We start from the raw sequence: 17,834 nt of genomic DNA, 5'->3' as shown, positions 1-17,834 counted from the left end.
TGAAAAGCCTCCACGGGTGTCCCAGGGGAACCTTTGCAAAACCCCCCCCCCCCCCCAAAAAAAAAAAAAAAAAAACAAACAAAAAAAAACATACATGTCAGAAAATAAAGACAAGCATTTAGAAGCTGAAGCTCCGGCCACACTGAAGTGGGGCTTACATTGAACAGGAATCCAATCGGAGAATGACCGGGGATTAGCAGGTCCAATAACAATCTGAATTTCTAAACGCCTCCTTCCCTTTTTTCCCACCAATAAAATGAGCTGCTACTTCAGTCTCTGTACAGTACAACAGTTTATGTGCAACAAAAATCACAGCAGTTTTAGGGGGGGGAGTGAAGGGGAGAATAAAAAAAATTCAAATTTGCAAGTGCAACTCTCTGACCCCTATAAGCCAGGCTTATTGTATCATAAGCCTTACAGGCTGCCAGGCTTCATCTGCTTTATATGTATATATACATACACACACACACACACAACAGTAATAGTGATAGTGAAAGTACGCCAATTACACTGACTGCACCTTTGCCTTGGCTTTGTGCAATGCTGCAGCATCTGGTCATAATTTTGCACCGTCTCTCAGCCATTGTTTAAGAAGGGAATGAAGGAGAACATACTCTTCAACATGAGCAATTGTTTTGCGTCTTCAGTCAGGAGAGTGGTAGACTATACCAACTGAAATAAATTACAGGGGATGGATGATATCCTGAATTTGCCTCATCCCATACCAAGAGAGGAGTGCAAGGAAAGTTTCCACACCGAGGAAAAGCCTTTTCTTACCTGCCTTCAAAAAGTCTAAGACGAACCTAATGGGACTCTACTGGAATTCTGTATCGGCAACAAAATTTCCACATGGATCTGGTGTGAAAGAAAGGAAGGATAAACATCCAGAACATGTGGAAGAAGCACCTGGTGCTTACTGTCAGTACGGTAGGGGTTCTGTGATGCTGAGGGTCTGCTTCTCTTCCCATAGAAATGTTCTTATAGATGGCATGATTATCTCTTTACAGGAATAAAGGAATGCCATCAAACAAGAGTCCCGCCTCTGTTCAATCACATTTATGACATCACCAATGTTAAATTACATGAGAGGAAATATTTGAAATATCTGAGCTGTTGCTGAGAGGTCTAATGTTTTACTTTCAGTTAGCAAAAGACCACAGCACAGAGGATTTATATGGAAATGTTGACATTGACTAGATGGCTATTAAAGGGCGTAGTCGGTAAAAAGGGTGACAGCATTTTCCTCTACAAGTCCAAGAAACTGAACTCTACTCAACTGGTTTATGTTTGTGACAAACTGCTCCGGTTAATATATTTTTAGTCGCAAAGCCGACATTTAGCGCTCTGCAATTACAGCCAGATAAACATCAACACTGTACGTGTTTAAATGGCTCCTGTGAGTAAACTCTAAACTAAGCAGCTTAGTAGTGAAAACCCAGACATGATGGGATATTTAGTCACAACTGGCCGCTATTCACTGTTAGTTTGAGCTTCGTTCCATAAAAGCGAGCGGTGCCATTATAAATGCAGACGTTTCAGCGCGTTTTTTTTTTTTTTTTAAGAAAACGTTTCGCCCTTTTTTTTAATATAGTGAACAAAAATAAAGTTATGTCAGAGGTTTCCTTGGGTAATAACGTACCTTTTCTCTAACCGTCCGTCCTCCTAGAACCCAGCAGAAAGAGACTGAGGTTGGCTAGCTAGCTGTAGAAGAGGGCGGTGTTCTCCTGTCATCGACGGAACCAGAAACACTTTGACACCGGGTCGCTCCTCCGCCTTCCAGTCACCACATCTTGTTCCGAACCCACAACCAGAAGATAATAGTGCACACAATTCACGGGCTGCATAATATTTACAACATAAACGTCATTCGTACTCGGTTGAATATCCCGTATTTCACGTGACGCGTGTGCTCTATGTTAGTTATATAGGCAGGGGGCGGGGCTTTCCCAGATACATTAAAATTAATTTCCATTATTTGTTGCCCAGACTGGCTTTTCCATTCTGACATATAATCTGTATTAGTAACCTCGCAACAGGAAGGTTTACAACCTTCAGATTGATCTCAGATGATCAACACATTTGTTTTTTTGTTTTGTTTTCTCTTCCCTCTTTAATCCTGCTCATAATAGTAGAAAAATAAAACATGAATGAAAAAAATCACAAACACAGAAATTACAAAAGATATGCATATCAACATTTATTTTCATCAAAATAACTCTGGCTTGAGTTAGCCTGCCACCAAAGCTATTAAAGCCTGAAATAGTGCCTCAATGCCAAACATGTTGCAGCAAGCACAAACGTTGCTACAGGAGATGCACATTAAGGTCCTGTCGCAGTCTGTTCAGTCTCCAAACCTCAGTTCAATGTTTCTAAGCTATCAGCACAAACATTAAGTCATTACTCATTAAGTTTCATAAATTCCTTATTTTAATTTACTCCAAAATGGCAGAATACACAAAGATTCCCGTTTCACTCACAGTCAGACTCCTTGCACTGGGACTTATTCTTATTTAATGATACAGGGCTGGACAATATGGCTGAAAAATGCCTCACAATATAAGGCTTTCATATCAGTAAATATCAATACTTATTGATTAGGGTTTTTTTTTTTGTTGTTGTTTGTTTGTTTTATCTAGTTTTCCGTCGAGTTGTTGTACTCATTTTCTCCTTTTATTCCACACTGCAGGTAAGAGGCCAAACCTGAAACTGCAACTGCGCAATTAATCCGGTTGTTGCTAGGTAACCAAAGAGGAAGTGAGTTAAGGCCGGCTAAAGCATTCCCTCTGACATCCCCCAGAATGCTGTGTGGTTCTGGACGGGAGTTTGGTGAAATGATTCAGAATTCTGTGGGGCGTGTTATTACATTGCGTGTCTGTTATTGATTTATTGCTCAGTCAGTCCTACTGATGCACAAAAGGTTCTCAGCTCAACAACATCCAAGTTCTGCAACATGCAAGTAAGTATGTAAGCATCATTATAAGACAAGAAACAGAAAACATACATTTAAAAACAATGAAAGAAATGTAAACAGATGGATTGAGGATGGAGGACAGGGTGTCTCAGTTATTGTAAATGCTTGCAGATATCACAACACTTTGCTTACGTCATGAATTGATTTAAGGTCAGTCACAGAGGTAGGTGTGTTTTTTCTTTGCGGTTTTTCACGCTAAATGAAAAACTGGAGCAGATGCAGGCAGGAGGTTCCCAGTCCCAAACGACACGTTGGGAGGTTTTGACTCTTCCCATTAGGACGGCTCAGGCACGCCGAAGACGTTTGGTGGTTTTAACTTGTAAGTGTTGAAGAAGGACGACACTTGATCAGGAAGCTCTGCCAGGACGCTCTGGGCAAGGGCCACGCTGTTTCCCTGCAGCAAAACAACGGCACAAAATAACGTTGGAGAATCATCACAAGCTGACCCGGGGAATCTAGAGATATTAAACATGCGACTGCTCGTGTTTAGGCTTGCAAAAGCATTCATAAGCGTTGAGCTTTTTCCACATTTTGTGGCAAAAATAATCTCAAAGAGTACACATGGATGGATTTTATGTGTGTAGGCTGTGGCTTTTCAGGCCTTCCACAATGGCTCTCCATGTCTTTGGCTAAAAATTATAAAGAAACAAACACATTTTGAAAAATATAGATATAATAAAGAAGTTTTTGTGTTTTTTTTGTGTGTTTTTTACCCCCAATAAACATTTGCATTGAATTTCTGCAAATGAATGACACTAAAAGTACCAATAACACTTTTTCTGGAAATCTTTGTTTTGACATCATTTTCCACAAGTATCAAAACCCAATATATGTGTGTCCACTCTCTGTCTTTCAATATTATCTCCTTAAAAAAACAAACAAAAAGAAAACAACATTTAAATAAAATGTTTATTTTAAAAGATATTTTCTAGATTGTAAATATTTATGATAAATTCTAAATTGTCTTTTTAAAAAGAAAAAAAACGTGGCTCTAAACAACTTTTCTTTTCTTTTTTTTTTTTTTTTCTTGACTGGGGGCAAAAATGACAACCAACACAGAAAAAAACAAACAACTTTTTGTGTTGGTGTTAGACCAACACAAAACGTTGTGAAAAGTTGTGAAGAGAAAGAAAGAACAAACAATACGAAAAGAGTGAAATGCAGTTGGATCCTTATCTTTGACAGGACAATCTGTGCCCAGGCTTAAATATTAACCATGAAAATCAAGGTCAAGTGACACAACGTGGAGGAGTTGATTTGGTATTTATGTTTGTTTTTTTTGTTTTTTTGCAAGTTAGTATATTTTAACCCTAAGGCAGCAGGGGCGGCTAAAGCTTCTGACTCGCTGCTTACATGGAAATGTCTGAAAGGCACAAACTGGACGATGTCTCTGGCGCCTGCGTCCCCCATGGGGGACAGCAGCAGTTTGTCGTCGCTGTCCAGGAACTCCATGGCGTCGAAGTCCGCGCCGCCGACGCCCACTATGATGATGGACATGGGCAGATGGGACGCTTCCACGATGGCGGCGCGCGTCTGGTCCATGTCTGTGATCACGCCGTCTGTGAGGATGAGCAGCACAAAGTATTGCTGCGCATGGACAGACATAAAGGGACAGGACAGAGAGGATTAGCTTTAAACTTATTTGGGAATTTTTCTAGTTTCTACTCAACAGTTTACACATTTTTTTTTTTTTTGGCTTTACTGAATACTCAAATGATATATATAAAAAAAATCCTTGGCTTATGAGACATCAGAAAATCCATGAATCAGAGATAAATTTGACAGATTTTTGTTGTATTTTAAAGGGGCAGTATGATGTAAAACTGACTTTTTTTTTAACTTTATATCATTGTATTATGTTATTCCTTCATCAAAAACATTCCTGGAGTGTTGCCTTGATTCTTTCATGCATGTTTGAGAAATCCTTTAATCTCCCGTGGCAACCATTTATCTGTGGGAAACAACTGGTGGGACCTAGCCCCGCCTTTGATGACAAAGCTCCTCCTCTGGGCTGCAGTTTCCAGGCTACCAAGTTTCCACATTACACAGCAATCCTATCTCACTCAGCTCCTTCAGACTAGCCAGTAGCAATTAGCAAACACCTGGTGGAACTTCGCATCTGCTGAGCTCATTACATGAGCCACTTCTCAATGCCACACTGGTAAAAATGTTAATAGAGGAGCTATGTTGAAGGTGGAGTTTCAGAAAGAGGAGGAGTTTTTAAAGAGACAACAACCCAATTTCAAGACGTTAAAATACAAGCTAAAATTTATTTCAAGTCATATTTGATATATATAGCATTTTTTTAACAACTGACATTACCACAGTTACTTGATTGTGCTATAAAATAGCATTACATGCTTGAAAACCACATAACGCTGCCCCTTTACAGTATCAAAATGGTTGCCTACCGACGCAGCGTTCTGGCGGAGAGCTTGTCTGGCGAAGCAGGCCACGTGGTTGATGACTGGAGAGAAGTTGGTTGGACCCCACAGCTTCACCTGAGGCAGACACTGCCGGTAGGCCTGCGCCACCCCCTCTATCCCTACAGCACACACACACACACACACACACACACACACTTCTCAGGGTAAAAGCCAGCACAGCTGCAATCAAAACTTGACGAAAGGCTCACCTACACAGAAGGGATTTGCTGGATTGAAGTTGATGGGAAACTCATGAGAAACCTGTCAGCATGAGGATTAAAGAAGATTAAAAACTACATGATAAAGTGGTCTTTGCCACACAGACGCATGAAGAAAGAATGGAGATCAAGGGTGTCCAAAGTGAGTCAAGATTCAATTTTGACTTCTTATTTTTAGTCACGGCAAAATCATTACAGACTAATTAAAATCTTATGTTGACTCTAGCAGAAAGTACTTGGATTTTTTTAAATATTTTTTTAATTAAACTTGGCTACGTACTTGTCAATAAAAGTGACTTAAATTTTGTTTTGATTACTAAGAATTGAAAAAAAGTTCTGTTATTTTCAGTCAAGATCTTTAAAAAAAACTGTAAAGTGGATCACTTTTCTTTTTTTATGTTTTGGATTTACAACAATTTGCACATCCCTTTCCAACACCAAAAGATTGGCTGCTTTACTCGTGTAATTAAACTGTTGCAGCTTACAGTAGTTTATCGTTGTGCAGATAAAATAAATACTTCTCTTTTCTGCCTCGTGGTTTTGGTCTTGTGACTTGATGGTTTTGGCTCAAAAAGTTTGGACACCCCTGATATTGAGTGTGTTTAGCAAGAAAGGAGCTCTGATGGCTTCACAAACAAGCTAATGTAAATACTGAAGATTGTAAAATTGAGATTAAATGTTCTGCTACATCTGAAAAGCAGTTTTATTTAATAAAATATGAAGTTTTCTGTATGACTGTCAGGTTTAATAGTGTGTTTTTTTTATACCTGCCATGATGGAGGGATCTGAGCTCCAAATCCAAACACTGGAAACATCTTAGTACTAAACATAAAGAAAGTCACAGTTAACATTCATCCAGTCAAATCTAGTCCTGTGGAGAGGCAGTAAAGTCATTTACTCACATAAAACACTGCTGCACAAATAGGAATGGTTTTTGTAATATTGTTTTCTTTCCAATACAATGGGAAGAAAACTTTTTTAACCAAAAGATTTTTTTTGTCCTAATTTTCACTTTTGGAAAAAAATGACTTCGATTTAGGGAATGTCTCTACCAGCTTTGTAGGTCTATTTTTTTGTTTGTTTGTTTGTTTTTTTTACCCATGGTTCTTTGCAAATTTGGCTTAAACTCAGCCTGACAGGATGTAGAGTCTGTGAACACCAGTTTCCTATTTTTCCCAAAGATTCTCAATTTCAATTAAGTCTGGACTTTGACTGGGTCATTCTAAGCTATGGTCTAAATCAAGGGTTCCCAAACCTTTACATATCGAGAGCCTCCTCCCAAACGTCATTAGCTTCTGCCCTTCAACAAAATAAAGATATTGACTAAGATATTGAAAGCCCCTCACTTTTATTCACTATTTAATAATTATTAACTGCTGTGTTGTACATTCAGATTTTAGTCGGCCATGAGTCCTCAGGGTTTTATACACCAGTGTCCTTCACGGTAGAGCTGAGGGACGGTTTTGTTCCTGACAGACGGTCGTCCATTTTGCGCTCACTCTGCTAGCTTGAGGAGCAGAGCCGGTTGATCAAAAACATGAGCATGGTAAATAACCTTTCAATAACTTATTTTAACTTATATTTTATGATAATCATTGAAAAACAGATTTGATTTTGTTATTTAAAAAAAACCCATTACAATTAAAATTTTATTATTTATTAAGAACTGCATTAGATTTAACTTCTTGTATTTTTTTTTTGCCTTTGTTTCCCTCATCTTTCCTCCAGCGTATGAGGCTCCCTAGCGCCACCTGGTGGACCCTCAATTTGATGTCTAGGTCACCTTCTTCCACATCTTTGAGTTTCTGCAAGGCTTGTAGCAAACTGCAAACATCACTTCTTACCTTTCTTATAAAAGTTAATATTCTGTATCCTTTATTTCACATACAAGGATACAATAAATACATTTAAGTTTGTTGCATGACAAAATATGAAAAAGTTCAGGATACATGAACTTTGCATCAAACGCTATGGCATATAAGGCTGTGGTGCGTAAACTGTAAACTTCTTCCACATACTGTGATTTTGTCTACACTGATGTTTGCTCCTTTCTAAGATTGGTAAAAAAAAAAAAAAAGTTTATTAACAATGGTTACAATTAAGGATGGGTTGCGACAGCTGATGTGGGGGTAAACAACCATGATATGTAGTTTACCTGTCGTAGTCTTGGATGACGTTACCTACGGCCCAGATGGCCTGCAGATATTCATTGTAGCCGTCAGGGCTGATATAGTGAAGGGACTGGGGGGACATGGGGTCACCATTAGAGCCTGTAAAGTCGATGGCAATCTGGGCCGCCGCAGAGAGAGAGAGAGAGAACGCAAAAATAAAAGAGCATTCTACAAGACAAGACCAAGTAGTTTATGCTAGGCATTTCCAAACTCACCGTAAAGTTGATCTGACATCCTCCCATCACATAATCCAGGAAGCTATATTCCTTCTCCACCTGAAAGACGCAACGTTACTTTAACCGTATCCACAAAAACGAGACATATGGAAAATGAACATCAACAATATTAATTGGGAGTCGTCTGAAATTCAACTCAGACTCTTAAGACCCGTTCACACCTCTGTCTATACAGACAGAGGTGTCTGTATAGACAGAGGTGTCTATATAGACACCTCTGTCTGTATAGAGGTGTCATCTGGTGTGAACGGGTCTTAAGAGTCCGAGTTGAATTTCAGACGACTCCCAATTAATATTGTTGATGTTCATTTTCCATACGTTTCCATACGAGCGATTCAAATGAGACTGGATTATGGGAAATTGTGGGAAAACTTTGTGTGATGCTACAAAGGCTCTTCTGGACACCGCCAAATAAGTTCCCTATGAATTTATAAGCTACCATCAGAAGGTGCAAAACATTTCAGCATCACATTTTGTGGAAGTTTTTTTGAAGGGATGCACCGATGTCAAAATATCAATATCTGATATATTTTATATTTCACCCCCCTTTTGACATTGTGACATATTCACCTATATTTTCTGTATATCATAATGTTTTTGTTTTTTTTTTCCATTGTTACCTGGCAGCGTTTTATGCAAATGATCCCAGAGTTTTTATATTTTTTGTTTCTCAACTTTCTGGAGTTAACGCATTCGAATTCCGCCTGAAAATGGAAAGAGATGACGTATTAATCTTTGTAAACTACAAACAGTCACAAAAATAAAAAGCCTAGAAAGTCTTACCGGTGACAGGTGTGTTCCTGCTAGCATCTCTGCTAGTGAGGCTGTGAAGCTCCCAATGAGGTTGTGCGAGCCGTTCACGTGGTGGTCGTAGCAATCCACCTAAGAAGAAGAAAAAGAAGGCTTTCCTCAAAACGAAACATCGTCATATTAAGTTTCAGCGTCATGCACGCTTCATCATATTATAAGCAGCAGCGTTACCTCAGATGAGCTCAAATGAAAAACGAAAAAAGGGAAAAAGCCCACCTTCACACCGTCATCCACGAATCATGCATGTGCTTGTTCGGCTGGGTGACAAACACTGCGGCTTTTTAGGTTTGGTAGCGTTACACAACAAAAAAAAAAAGAAAAGAAAGTGCAATACCGCATGAATTAGTAGCATGTGAGAGAAACAAGTCCACAAAAATAGCTGACATATTTTTGTTCAGATATGTTGTAAGAAAACATATTAGTTCATGTTAATACGGAGCATTTTCAAACAAAGTAAGCACACCTGCTTTTAAATCCTAATATCTTACAGCTTCAAGAGCGCAACCACTCTGCCATTACAGAGACATTTGTTGCTGTAGCATTTTGCTAACACAATTCATAAACTCAAATTGAAGTTTATATTTTTTTAATATATAAATTCCCAGTGTTACAGTTTGACAACTACAAAATGATATTTATTTTAGGGTTTTTGATACCAAAGGTGTCAAAAAATGTGGATGTTAGTGTAAAACATTAGAAATAACTTAGCAGTTTACTTACTTTTGCCATCACTGTAAAATGTAAGAGAAAAGATTACCTTTATTGGTTTTTCCACATCTCCCCCACAGAGGGCTCGCAACGAAATACGGAAAGGTCTCCATACTGGGTTCAGGTTGTTATAAACAACCTGCACAAACAAGCACAAGCGTCCTCAGACCGAGCAACGGTATCTCTGCCGCGGGTGCATGAGATCCAGATAAATGCGTTTACCTCTGTCCTGTGAGCCAGCTGCCATCCCGTTTCTGTCTGCTTGTAGAACTCCAAGAAAGGGTCGGACCACCAGAGAAACTGAACGACGTTACAGCCATTTTTATCACATACAGGATAAGCTCGAGCAATATGAAACTCCAAAACAAAAGCATCTGTACCTTTTTGTCAAGCCTTCTCGCCGACACTTCAAAGTTTGCCACTCTTGTGTCTGTTATTTCTTCAGCACATATCTATAATTCAGTTGACAGAGGGGTACAAGCTTATTTGTAATCTGACTTACTGTTCCGGCCACTTTCCAGCACAGTGAAGCATATTATAAACCATGTTTTAGATTGTTGGATGAGACGACAGTGACGAGGAATGAGTCCACCTACAGTAATTGTCCCGTTGCCTGCAGGTCTCTTGTCCGTCAGCAACAACTGTCGGGTCATCTGCCTGTTGGAAACTATCTGGATGCAAATAAAAACAACTCTGTTGCTTTGAAAAAGGAAAAGAAATTGATGGGGTTTTTTTTATACATGTATACATATATAACTCACCTGACCAAGTGTACATTCCAGCTCCCCCAAGAAATCATCATCACTCAGGTCGTAGGTACTATTGTCGATGTCATACACGCAAAACTTCAGCTTCTGCACCATCTCAAAGCAGTAGTCAATGACAAACTTCTTGGCAAACTTTGGGTTTAGGCAGTTCAGGATCATTTCTGTGCGCCCAAGCTGATGGAGAAAGATTAATTGCATCACGTTGCTCAGGATGAATTTGTCATGAGAATGTGGATGACTTCTACAATCTCCCACCATGAACCCGACACAGACCTCGTACCAGTGGGAGCCAGAAGTGCTGATGTAAAGGGCGCACAGGGGGTCCGACTTGGAGAAGACGTCCATGTCCATCAGGTTTTCACACGAAATGGTCAGTTCCACCTTAGTGGCCAGGTGAGTGGCCACGGGAGCCGAGGCAGCTGCTGAGGCCATTCCACCTGAACTTGTTGAGAAGACAATCTGCTGTTAACGAACAAACAAGGAGTATTTTTCTTAAAGGATTTTATTTATTTATTTTTGCTCTGGTGGGATTTATTTGACATGTGAATGGACGGGCAGTTGGGTTATGAGAGAGCGACAAGTGTCACCGGGTCGGGACTCGAACCAGTGACGGAGCGAAGTCTCCTACATGGGTCGTGCGCTCTACCCACCACGCCCAATAAATTTAGGTTGGTTGATTGATTAATGGTTGATTGCAAGTGCACACCATATATTTTCGATTTTTAAAAAAATATTTATTGAAAACCATGTATTATCTTGTTTTAGTCGCATAATTATGCACTACCTCTGTTGTAAAATGACAAAATTTCCTCAAAATACACCTAAGTCTATCATTTTACTGCGAATTACGTGGAAAATCTACATGGTTAGGAAACTTGTTGCATAATAGTGTTGCAAAAACTTATTTTCCTCAGTGACAGCACAGCGCGACCGTACAGATGAATGCAAAAAACAACAAAAACATTATATTTACTCTAAAAACATAAAGAATGGACATCGTTGATACATCAACCAGGAAAGTGACTTTGTTTTGGAATTTGAACTTGGGTATAAACAGTTCATGTCTATGTAAAGGTTTCATCAAACCGTAACATCATTCATACAGACTTTCTAACACTACCATCACTTGTGAACGTCATATTTAGCTGCTGTACCGACACTGCAGTACCTAGAGAAGGGTGTGGCGACCAACCAAAACACGTTACAATCACTTGCAGTATCCACTCCTTAGTATTTGGAGACTTACATCAATTTACCCGTTCAGCACCTGATATAATAGCTCTTGATCCAATAACTTATTTCTGCTTCTGGCCGAGTAATGAAAACTAAGGTTTATCTGACAACAACAGCTGGGAGAGTCGGTGTGGGTGGAGCCAACTGCTGATCTTTACTCTGATTGGTCAACCTAAACCCCATCGAATCCGATGGCAGTGGAAAACTAGGAACGGTGGGTATTTTACAACAGTAGTGAAACTACGATAGGATTATTTTTTTTTAACAAATTAGCTTATTATTGACTTTTAATAACCCGGAACTCTTAAGGTATTCGTTTGTTTCTCATCAGTAGCAGAGGGACGAGCACAGGCAACGGGATGCATTCAAGAGCGGCAACACTGTTTCGTTATAATTTAACAAAAAAAAGTCTCACCTATTGCCGTATTTAAATTGAACAACAGTAAATAATGCATGTGAAGTTGTACTTGGATATATATTCAGTGAAACTGGGGTTGTTAAACTTAACAACCCGAGTTACCTTTAGGGATATTTGTGTTTTTAACCAATTAACAATATCGAGAAAGCATTTGTGCTCTTGAATGTTCACCGTTTGTCTCTGCTCGCCACTGCCTGGGTTGACATTAAGCCGTGCAGTTCCTGCTCATTGGACCTTTGGATCAGAGAGATGATGGCTCGGAGGGTTTTAACGCGGTTTGTGAACAGGAGTTTGCTGGAAGCTGCAGTCGGCGCTAAAGGCGGAAGGATCAGGGGGTCGAACCGCTTCTACCGGACAAGTGCCAGCTGGACAGTCGGTGCTCTTGGTGTAAATACTTTATGTTTTGTTTGTTTCTGCCTGCTTAGCTGACGATAAAGCTCTTAGTAATGGAGAGGTTGCCAGTCACTTTCACGGGGATGATGTGAACTGATAGATGATGAAAGCAGGTCAAAGTTCACCAGGGCTTTAATCGTGTTTCGCACTTGTTAAAGCTTCCTGAACTTATTAGGTCTAATAAGTTCAGGAAGCTTTAACAAAAAGTTCAGAAATACATGCGAAAACTTAATTTCCAAGAGAAAGCCAAACTTTATTTTCTATATAAATATAAAAATGGGATGTTGTTACTTTAGGTCAGCTAGGATACCAACCAATAAAACACAAAATACAACTTTTAATCCTTACCTTTGTTTTTCTGACCTGTTCTTGTCCACAGAGTGGAAGAGCAGCATTCCTGCTGGGACTCCCTGTACTGTCTGGTCTAAGTTACCAAGCTTTCCGTAACCTGCAGAGTTCAGCCGTGGTCTGCGCTTTAGATAAAGGTAAATAGGCAAAATGGGTTGGATGTAGTGGGGGTGGAAAGAAATAATAATAATAAAAAAATCTAAGTGATTTTGGAGTTAAATAGATTCAGTACTTATCAGATGCATCTCCACTGACAACGGGTGTTGTACTATAACAGCAGGATGTCATGTTTTGTGTCTGGGCAGATGAGGTCCTGGAGCAGGCTGACTACCTGTACAGCTGCGCAGACACAGAGAAGCTCTACCAGCTGCTGCTGCAGTACAAGGACAGGTGAGCCTGAACTGCAGCTGCTCACTTTCAGATCAATTTCTGTCCAAAATGCATCGAACTTAAAGGCGAATTTCACTAAACAAGACTGAACGGAAAGTTTTTTGGTGATTTAATACAAAAAGTTTACAATATCCAGATATTACAGCTAATTAAGATCCAAAATTAAGGAGTTATTCCAGAAAGTGTGAATATTACACAGAAAAAAATGACGCAGAAATACTATGGCTTACATATTCATGGGGAAGACTGCTTGCTAATTTGACAGTCACTGACACTCACCACAAAAAAAGGCTAAGCCATATGCTTGGTCTTTGCTGTATTGAAGCAGATCAGAAAGTTAAGTGGAAGAAAAAAAGAGCTACAGGAAAATCTTGACAAGAAAGGGATACCTCCAACTTTGGATACGGGAAACATCGGCCATTTTTCTTGGATTTAAGTCAACCCTTCAACATCAGAAGGAATCTGGTTTTTATCCAGTAAAGAACTCCGAGTTGAATTAATTGTTCTACAAGTAAAGCTCCACTGGATGACAATAAGGCCACCCTTTTGTTGTAGTCGTTTTGTCAATCCAGTACCAGAAGGGGGCACCACATCAAATCATCTTAGCACATGGGTGGACCAAAAGTTGGGATTTTTTTCCTGGTCAGTGTGGGGTCGTCATGCAGGTTGTGTGCTTCCGTGCAGCGAGGATGCAGAGTTCCTGTGGAGGCTGGCCCGGGCGTCTCGGGACCTGTCCCTCCTGCCCGACACAGACGCCGGGAGGAAAAAGCAGCTGACGTTTGAGGCTTTTGAATATGCAAAGCGTGCTCTGGAGAGAGACGACAAATGTTTTGCTGCACACAAAGTAAGTCGGCTGTTTCACTGCAAGAAGAGGAACTGATGCAACAATCGGAACCATTATGTTTAAGAATAATGTCGTTCGGCGGTGTATTCCCAGTGTGAAATATGCTCGTTTTTCCCCCTCTTAACTCAGTGGTACGCCATTTGCCTCAGCGACACTGGGGAATTTGAGGGAGTCAAGGTTAAAATAGGAAATTCATACATCATCCGGGAGCATCTGGAGGTGAGAACATCTGGGTCACTGTCTGAAAACAAAAGCGGTACATTTATTCATCATCTTCCTCCCAGAGGTCTGTTGAGCTCAACCCTAAAGATGCCACATCCTTACACATTCTAGGTTACTGGTGAGTCTTTTTCTTCTTCTCTTATCCCAATCATTGCAGTCAAATTTAAATGGAAGTGGACACAACCTAGGAGGATTTTAGCATTAATTAACTACGTCTTAATTTATAATGCATTATGTTTTTATGATTTAAAGCACTTTGAACTCGTTACTGAAGTGTCATACAAATTCCACCACCAATCCTGAAATTAAATGAAATTGGGCTTATATAAAATTATATTTTCAATCTTCAAAAGGTTCTCAAAGACTCTTTACATTCACGTGATGATAGCAAGCTACTGGTTTGTGGCTAGTAGTGCCATTTTGCACCTTTCTACTGTTCTTTATTTTGTTCCAGTTTGAGATTTTAATGTATGAAACACCAGAAATTGATGATTCAGTTGTACACAGTGCCAGTTCACATGTCTTGGAGACTGAATGATGAGTGTTCGGTGGCCAAATTTACTGTTCTTCCCGTTGCTAACCCGTGAATCTTCATCGGATCTGGAAGCAGACCATCTGATAGCTTTTGAAGTATATCAATCCAGGTAGAGGTGATGCTCTAGTGAAATCTTATCCAAGACAATTTCTTCTTCCTTAGGTGTTTTGCTTTTGCCGAGTTGCCGTGGTATCAGCGCAAAGTGGCCGCTGTAATTTTCTCAACACCGCCTACGTCTACGTTCGAGGAGGTTGGACACTTTTCTAAGTTTTAGCCTTAACCAGTCACTGATCTTTAATCGCTAATGAATGTTTTACTTGTGTTTTTCAGGCTTTGGAGTTCTTCCTAAAGGCCGAGAAAGGTAAAACGGCTTGTACTCTAATCATTGAACAGCTCCCGTTGCCTTTAGCTGAGATTCATAATAATAATTTAGAAAGATTCTAAGCTTAAACACATCTTCTGTAATTGTTGCTTCGTACAGTCGACCCAAACTTCTACAGTAAAAACCTCCTGATGTTGGGAAAGACCTACATGGCCATGAACGACAAGGAGAAAGCGCTTCACTGGCTAACCAAAGCTAAAGAGTACCCCATCCACACACTGGAAGACAAAGAGGTATAACCACACATAGCTACTGTAGTATTAAAAGTATTCACACTCCTTGAATATTTTGTGCCTTAATCTAAAGGAGAATCTGCAGCAAGAGCAAAAAATTGCTCTTCACAGGTATCCTCTGTCCAATCCGTAGTTAGGAATAAAACATGGTTCTACGGAGCGTTAACTCACGGGGCACCGAATACATTTACGGACCAAAGTTGTCGAGAATTACTTGAGAACTTTGGTTTGCAACATTTTGTTTTGGTTCAACAAAATGCTAAACCACGTCTCCTTTTCCTTCCTCTTCAGTTTTGTACAACATTGTGTTTGTTTGTTGCATGAACTCCCACAAAGTTACGTCAAAGTTTGTGGGTTTAACTCGACCATGTTCAAGGGACATGAACACTCGAGGCATTATCCAACTGGTTTGTACTGAATGTGGCCATTGTGATCGCGTAAACATACCAGAATGTGTTCCTCTGCAGGTCCATAAAGAGGCAGTGGAGCTCCTGAATCAGCTTTGATAACCTTCTATCCACCTTTGCTCTGCGTGCCGCAGGAGGCCTTTGGACTCAAACAGAGACAACGAATGAAGAATCCCAATAGGATATGTCAGTTGCTTCACTGGGACTCAAAGCAATAAAGACAAGAAAAAAAACAGTAGATCTAGCTTGAATTTTCTACATGCAACCCTTAAGAGAAATGAGGCATTATAGTACAACTAGAAAACTAATGCCGTTAACATTTTATATTTACAGTGTTCTCAAAAGTGTTTTATTTTCATCTTCTAAAATGTCTACCAGTTGTGTCTGAAGTGATTCATAAACAATAAAAACTATGATTTGACTGCTGTTCTTCCATCTGTTTGCTGCACACTGCTGGTGAAACACGGGTACTACACTTTCCTCATTCTTTCAAGACAGCGTCATCTGCTTTGGAAATATTTCCCCAGATGATCAAAGTTTAGAAATTAAAAAGCATTGACAATAACTCCATTGAAGATTTTGAAACTGCAGCAGGTAACAAAAGGCTAGCTATTGGAGCTGATAGCTTGACTATTTAAAGCTTGATTTACTTCTCAGTCTAAAATGAATTAAATAAAATGCAACAGTTTTTAACAGAACTACTGCTTTTCTTTCTAAAATGCACTCAAACATTTCTGTGTGAACAGTGATGGTTTTTAATGACATGCTAGTAACACAATCTGTGTTACAGATTGACAACTACAAAATGATATTTATTTTAGGGTTTCAAACATCTACCAGAGTCCCAGCCAGTGATGTGCACAGCTGGACATTAGGAGGTGCTAGAGCACCTGACCTTTTACCTCTGGACAAAAAAAAGAAGGGTCCTTCTGGAGTGTTTTTTTAAATAGTGTATTGCTATTGATCTAAAATAGGTGAATATAAATTAAGTTTAAGCTTTGCCATTAAAAAAAATAAAAATCTAACATTACTATGGCAACACAGGATGCCGCCCCCCCGAACAATTTCCCCCCCAAAATGTCTGCGCACATCACTGCTGCCGGCATTGTTTAATTACTATATGTAACTAAAAAAAAAGTGAGCTTTGTTTATTGAAAATGATGCACATTGTTAAAACTAGTTGACAGAGAAGTCGTGCTGTGAAACCGTCTCTCCTCCCCACAAAAGCCAAGACAGTGACGGATTATTCACGTATTTATTCGTATCTCATAAATCCATCTCTCTCCATTTAAAATGGGTGAAATCAGATTAGAAATGAATCTTCTATACACATGGTCTCCTGTAGAGGGGGCATTCTGTACAGTGTGGTTGGTGTTTTACAGTGTGTATCTACACGTGATATGTTACAGAGCGGAAGCGTTTCAGGCAGTCAAGCCGACCCACCCCTGACCCCTGAACCAGGGGCCTGATGGGAGCTACGGTCCGACCCCGGACCAGAACGACCGGCTGCGGCAGAGGCGACCCGAAACGACCCCCCGCCGCTATTCTGATAAAAACAAAAGGCATCACAGATTCCCCATCGGTGGAGTGGTAGCTCTGCGTGGTCGATTATAATATTGAAGTATTTCATTTTACTGTCGTCTTTATGCAATCGAAACACGCAACAACTGATTTGGATAACAGATTTCTGTCGGAAAGGAAGCACAGTTTGATGGATCTCTGTATAAAATGGCCTCCTGCAGCCCCAATCAGTTGAATACATGTTATTTACATGACTGATAACGGATCACAAGCTAATCTAGAACAGTAGCTTGAGGCGCTTCGCAGTGATCTAACATTTAAATTTTGTTTCTTTTTTATATTTTTATTTTTAAAGACTTCTAACTGAAATCATCTGTAACAGCAGAGTTTGGTGTGATGTCTGTGAGAGGGGGGGAAAAGGGGCACTGTCCCTTTAGAAACTGAAGGAAACCTAGGCTGTGCAGGTTTTTTGAGTCTCTACATGACGCAAATAAGGCTTTCTCAGCTCACAATGTGAGCATCATGGATGAAGTAGCTGGGTTGAGCGGTCAGACAGCAGCATTTTCTCCCCCTCTGTTCTGCCTGCTTCTCTCAGTAACAC

The 17,834-nt window shown here is 39.9% G+C and overlaps 3 protein-coding genes and 1 long non-coding RNA gene across 8 annotated transcripts in view; 1 reads left to right on the top strand and 3 right to left on the bottom strand.

The window, feature by feature from the left end:
• The window catches only part of LOC106955652 (copine-3-like), a 15,051-nt gene extending 13,142 nt beyond the window's left edge, over positions 1-1,909 (bottom strand). For 2 of the 3 annotated variants that reach the window (XM_015045941.1, XM_015045944.1), the window contains exon 1: positions 1,640-1,908. The gene's annotated coding sequence lies outside the window, so the exon portion shown is untranslated. Of the gene's footprint in view, positions 1-1,639 lie in introns of all 3 variants that reach the window. The other variant, XM_015045942.1, reaches the window with a different exon arrangement.
• A 708-nt stretch (positions 1,910-2,617) lies between these two features.
• On the bottom strand, positions 2,618-12,777 carry LOC106955651 (copine-3-like). 3 transcript variants are annotated; one of them, XM_015045938.1, is made up of 16 exons: positions 12,700-12,777; positions 10,581-10,749; positions 10,302-10,481; positions 10,137-10,211; positions 9,921-9,992; positions 9,763-9,840; positions 9,590-9,679; positions 8,806-8,904; positions 8,643-8,726; positions 8,002-8,061; positions 7,771-7,904; positions 6,383-6,437; positions 5,607-5,658; positions 5,383-5,516; positions 4,325-4,558; positions 2,618-3,365 (listed from the first exon to the last, which is right to left on the bottom strand). In XM_015045938.1, exons 1-16 carry the CDS (start codon positions 12,744-12,746, stop codon positions 3,246-3,248), a joined length of 1,683 nt encoding a protein of 560 aa, XP_014901424.1. In that variant the 5' UTR covers positions 12,747-12,777; the 3' UTR covers positions 2,618-3,245. The 3 variants fall into 3 exon arrangements, with proteins under 3 accessions (XP_014901424.1, XP_014901426.1, XP_014901425.1); XM_015045940.1 differs by lacking the exon at positions 12,700-12,777 and adding an exon at positions 11,554-11,963; XM_015045939.1 differs by lacking the exon at positions 12,700-12,777 and adding an exon at positions 11,554-11,963 and having other exon boundaries at positions 10,581-10,744.
• Positions 12,119-16,133, top strand: rmdn1 (regulator of microtubule dynamics 1). Its single transcript, XM_015045945.1, has 10 exons — positions 12,119-12,345; positions 12,731-12,836; positions 13,005-13,089; positions 13,774-13,933; positions 14,063-14,152; positions 14,218-14,273; positions 14,853-14,940; positions 15,021-15,051; positions 15,172-15,305; positions 15,773-16,133. Exons 1-10 carry the CDS (start codon positions 12,208-12,210, stop codon positions 15,809-15,811), a joined length of 927 nt encoding a protein of 308 aa, XP_014901431.1. The 5' UTR covers positions 12,119-12,207; the 3' UTR covers positions 15,812-16,133.
• Positions 15,878-17,569, bottom strand: LOC106955654 (uncharacterized). The gene is made up of 2 exons (XR_001426628.1): positions 16,879-17,569; positions 15,878-16,669 (listed from the first exon to the last, which is right to left on the bottom strand). It is a non-coding gene; the product is annotated as an uncharacterized LOC106955654 (long non-coding RNA).
• Positions 17,570-17,834: the final 265 nt, after the last annotated feature.

The sequence above is a fragment of the Poecilia latipinna genome, unplaced genomic scaffold, assembly GCF_001443285.1.
Source record: "Poecilia latipinna isolate Pla-1442-1.1 unplaced genomic scaffold, P_latipinna-1.0 Scaffold756, whole genome shotgun sequence".
NCBI lineage: Eukaryota > Metazoa > Chordata > Actinopteri > Cyprinodontiformes > Poeciliidae > Poecilia > Poecilia latipinna.
The sequence above is the reverse complement of the archived record's forward strand: the minus strand, read 5'-3'. Positions and strand labels throughout refer to the sequence as shown.

What these genes read in the sequence shown, in the direction of transcription:
- LOC106955651 (XM_015045938.1), bottom strand. Translation starts at nt 12,746, where the DNA reads ATGCTGCTCTTCCACTCTGTGGACAAGAACAGGTCAGAAAAACAAAG. An exon ending in TGGAATGTACACTTGGTCAG is followed by an intron (nt 10,212 to 10,301) that starts GTGAGTTATATA and finishes ATTTGCATCCAG; the next exon opens with ATAGTTTCCAACAGGCAGAT. An exon ending in CAGGCAACGGGACAATTACT is followed by an intron (nt 9,993 to 10,136) that starts GTAGGTGGACTC and finishes ACTGAATTATAG; the next exon opens with ATATGTGCTGAAGAAATAAC.
- rmdn1 (XM_015045945.1), top strand. Translation starts at nt 12,208, where the DNA reads ATGATGGCTCGGAGGGTTTTAACGCGGTTTGTGAACAGGAGTTTGCTG. An exon ending in GGTCTGCGCTTTAGATAAAG is followed by an intron (nt 12,837 to 13,004) that starts GTAAATAGGCAA and finishes GTGTCTGGGCAG; the next exon opens with ATGAGGTCCTGGAGCAGGCT. An exon ending in CTGCTGCAGTACAAGGACAG is followed by an intron (nt 13,090 to 13,773) that starts GTGAGCCTGAAC and finishes GCTTCCGTGCAG; the next exon opens with CGAGGATGCAGAGTTCCTGT.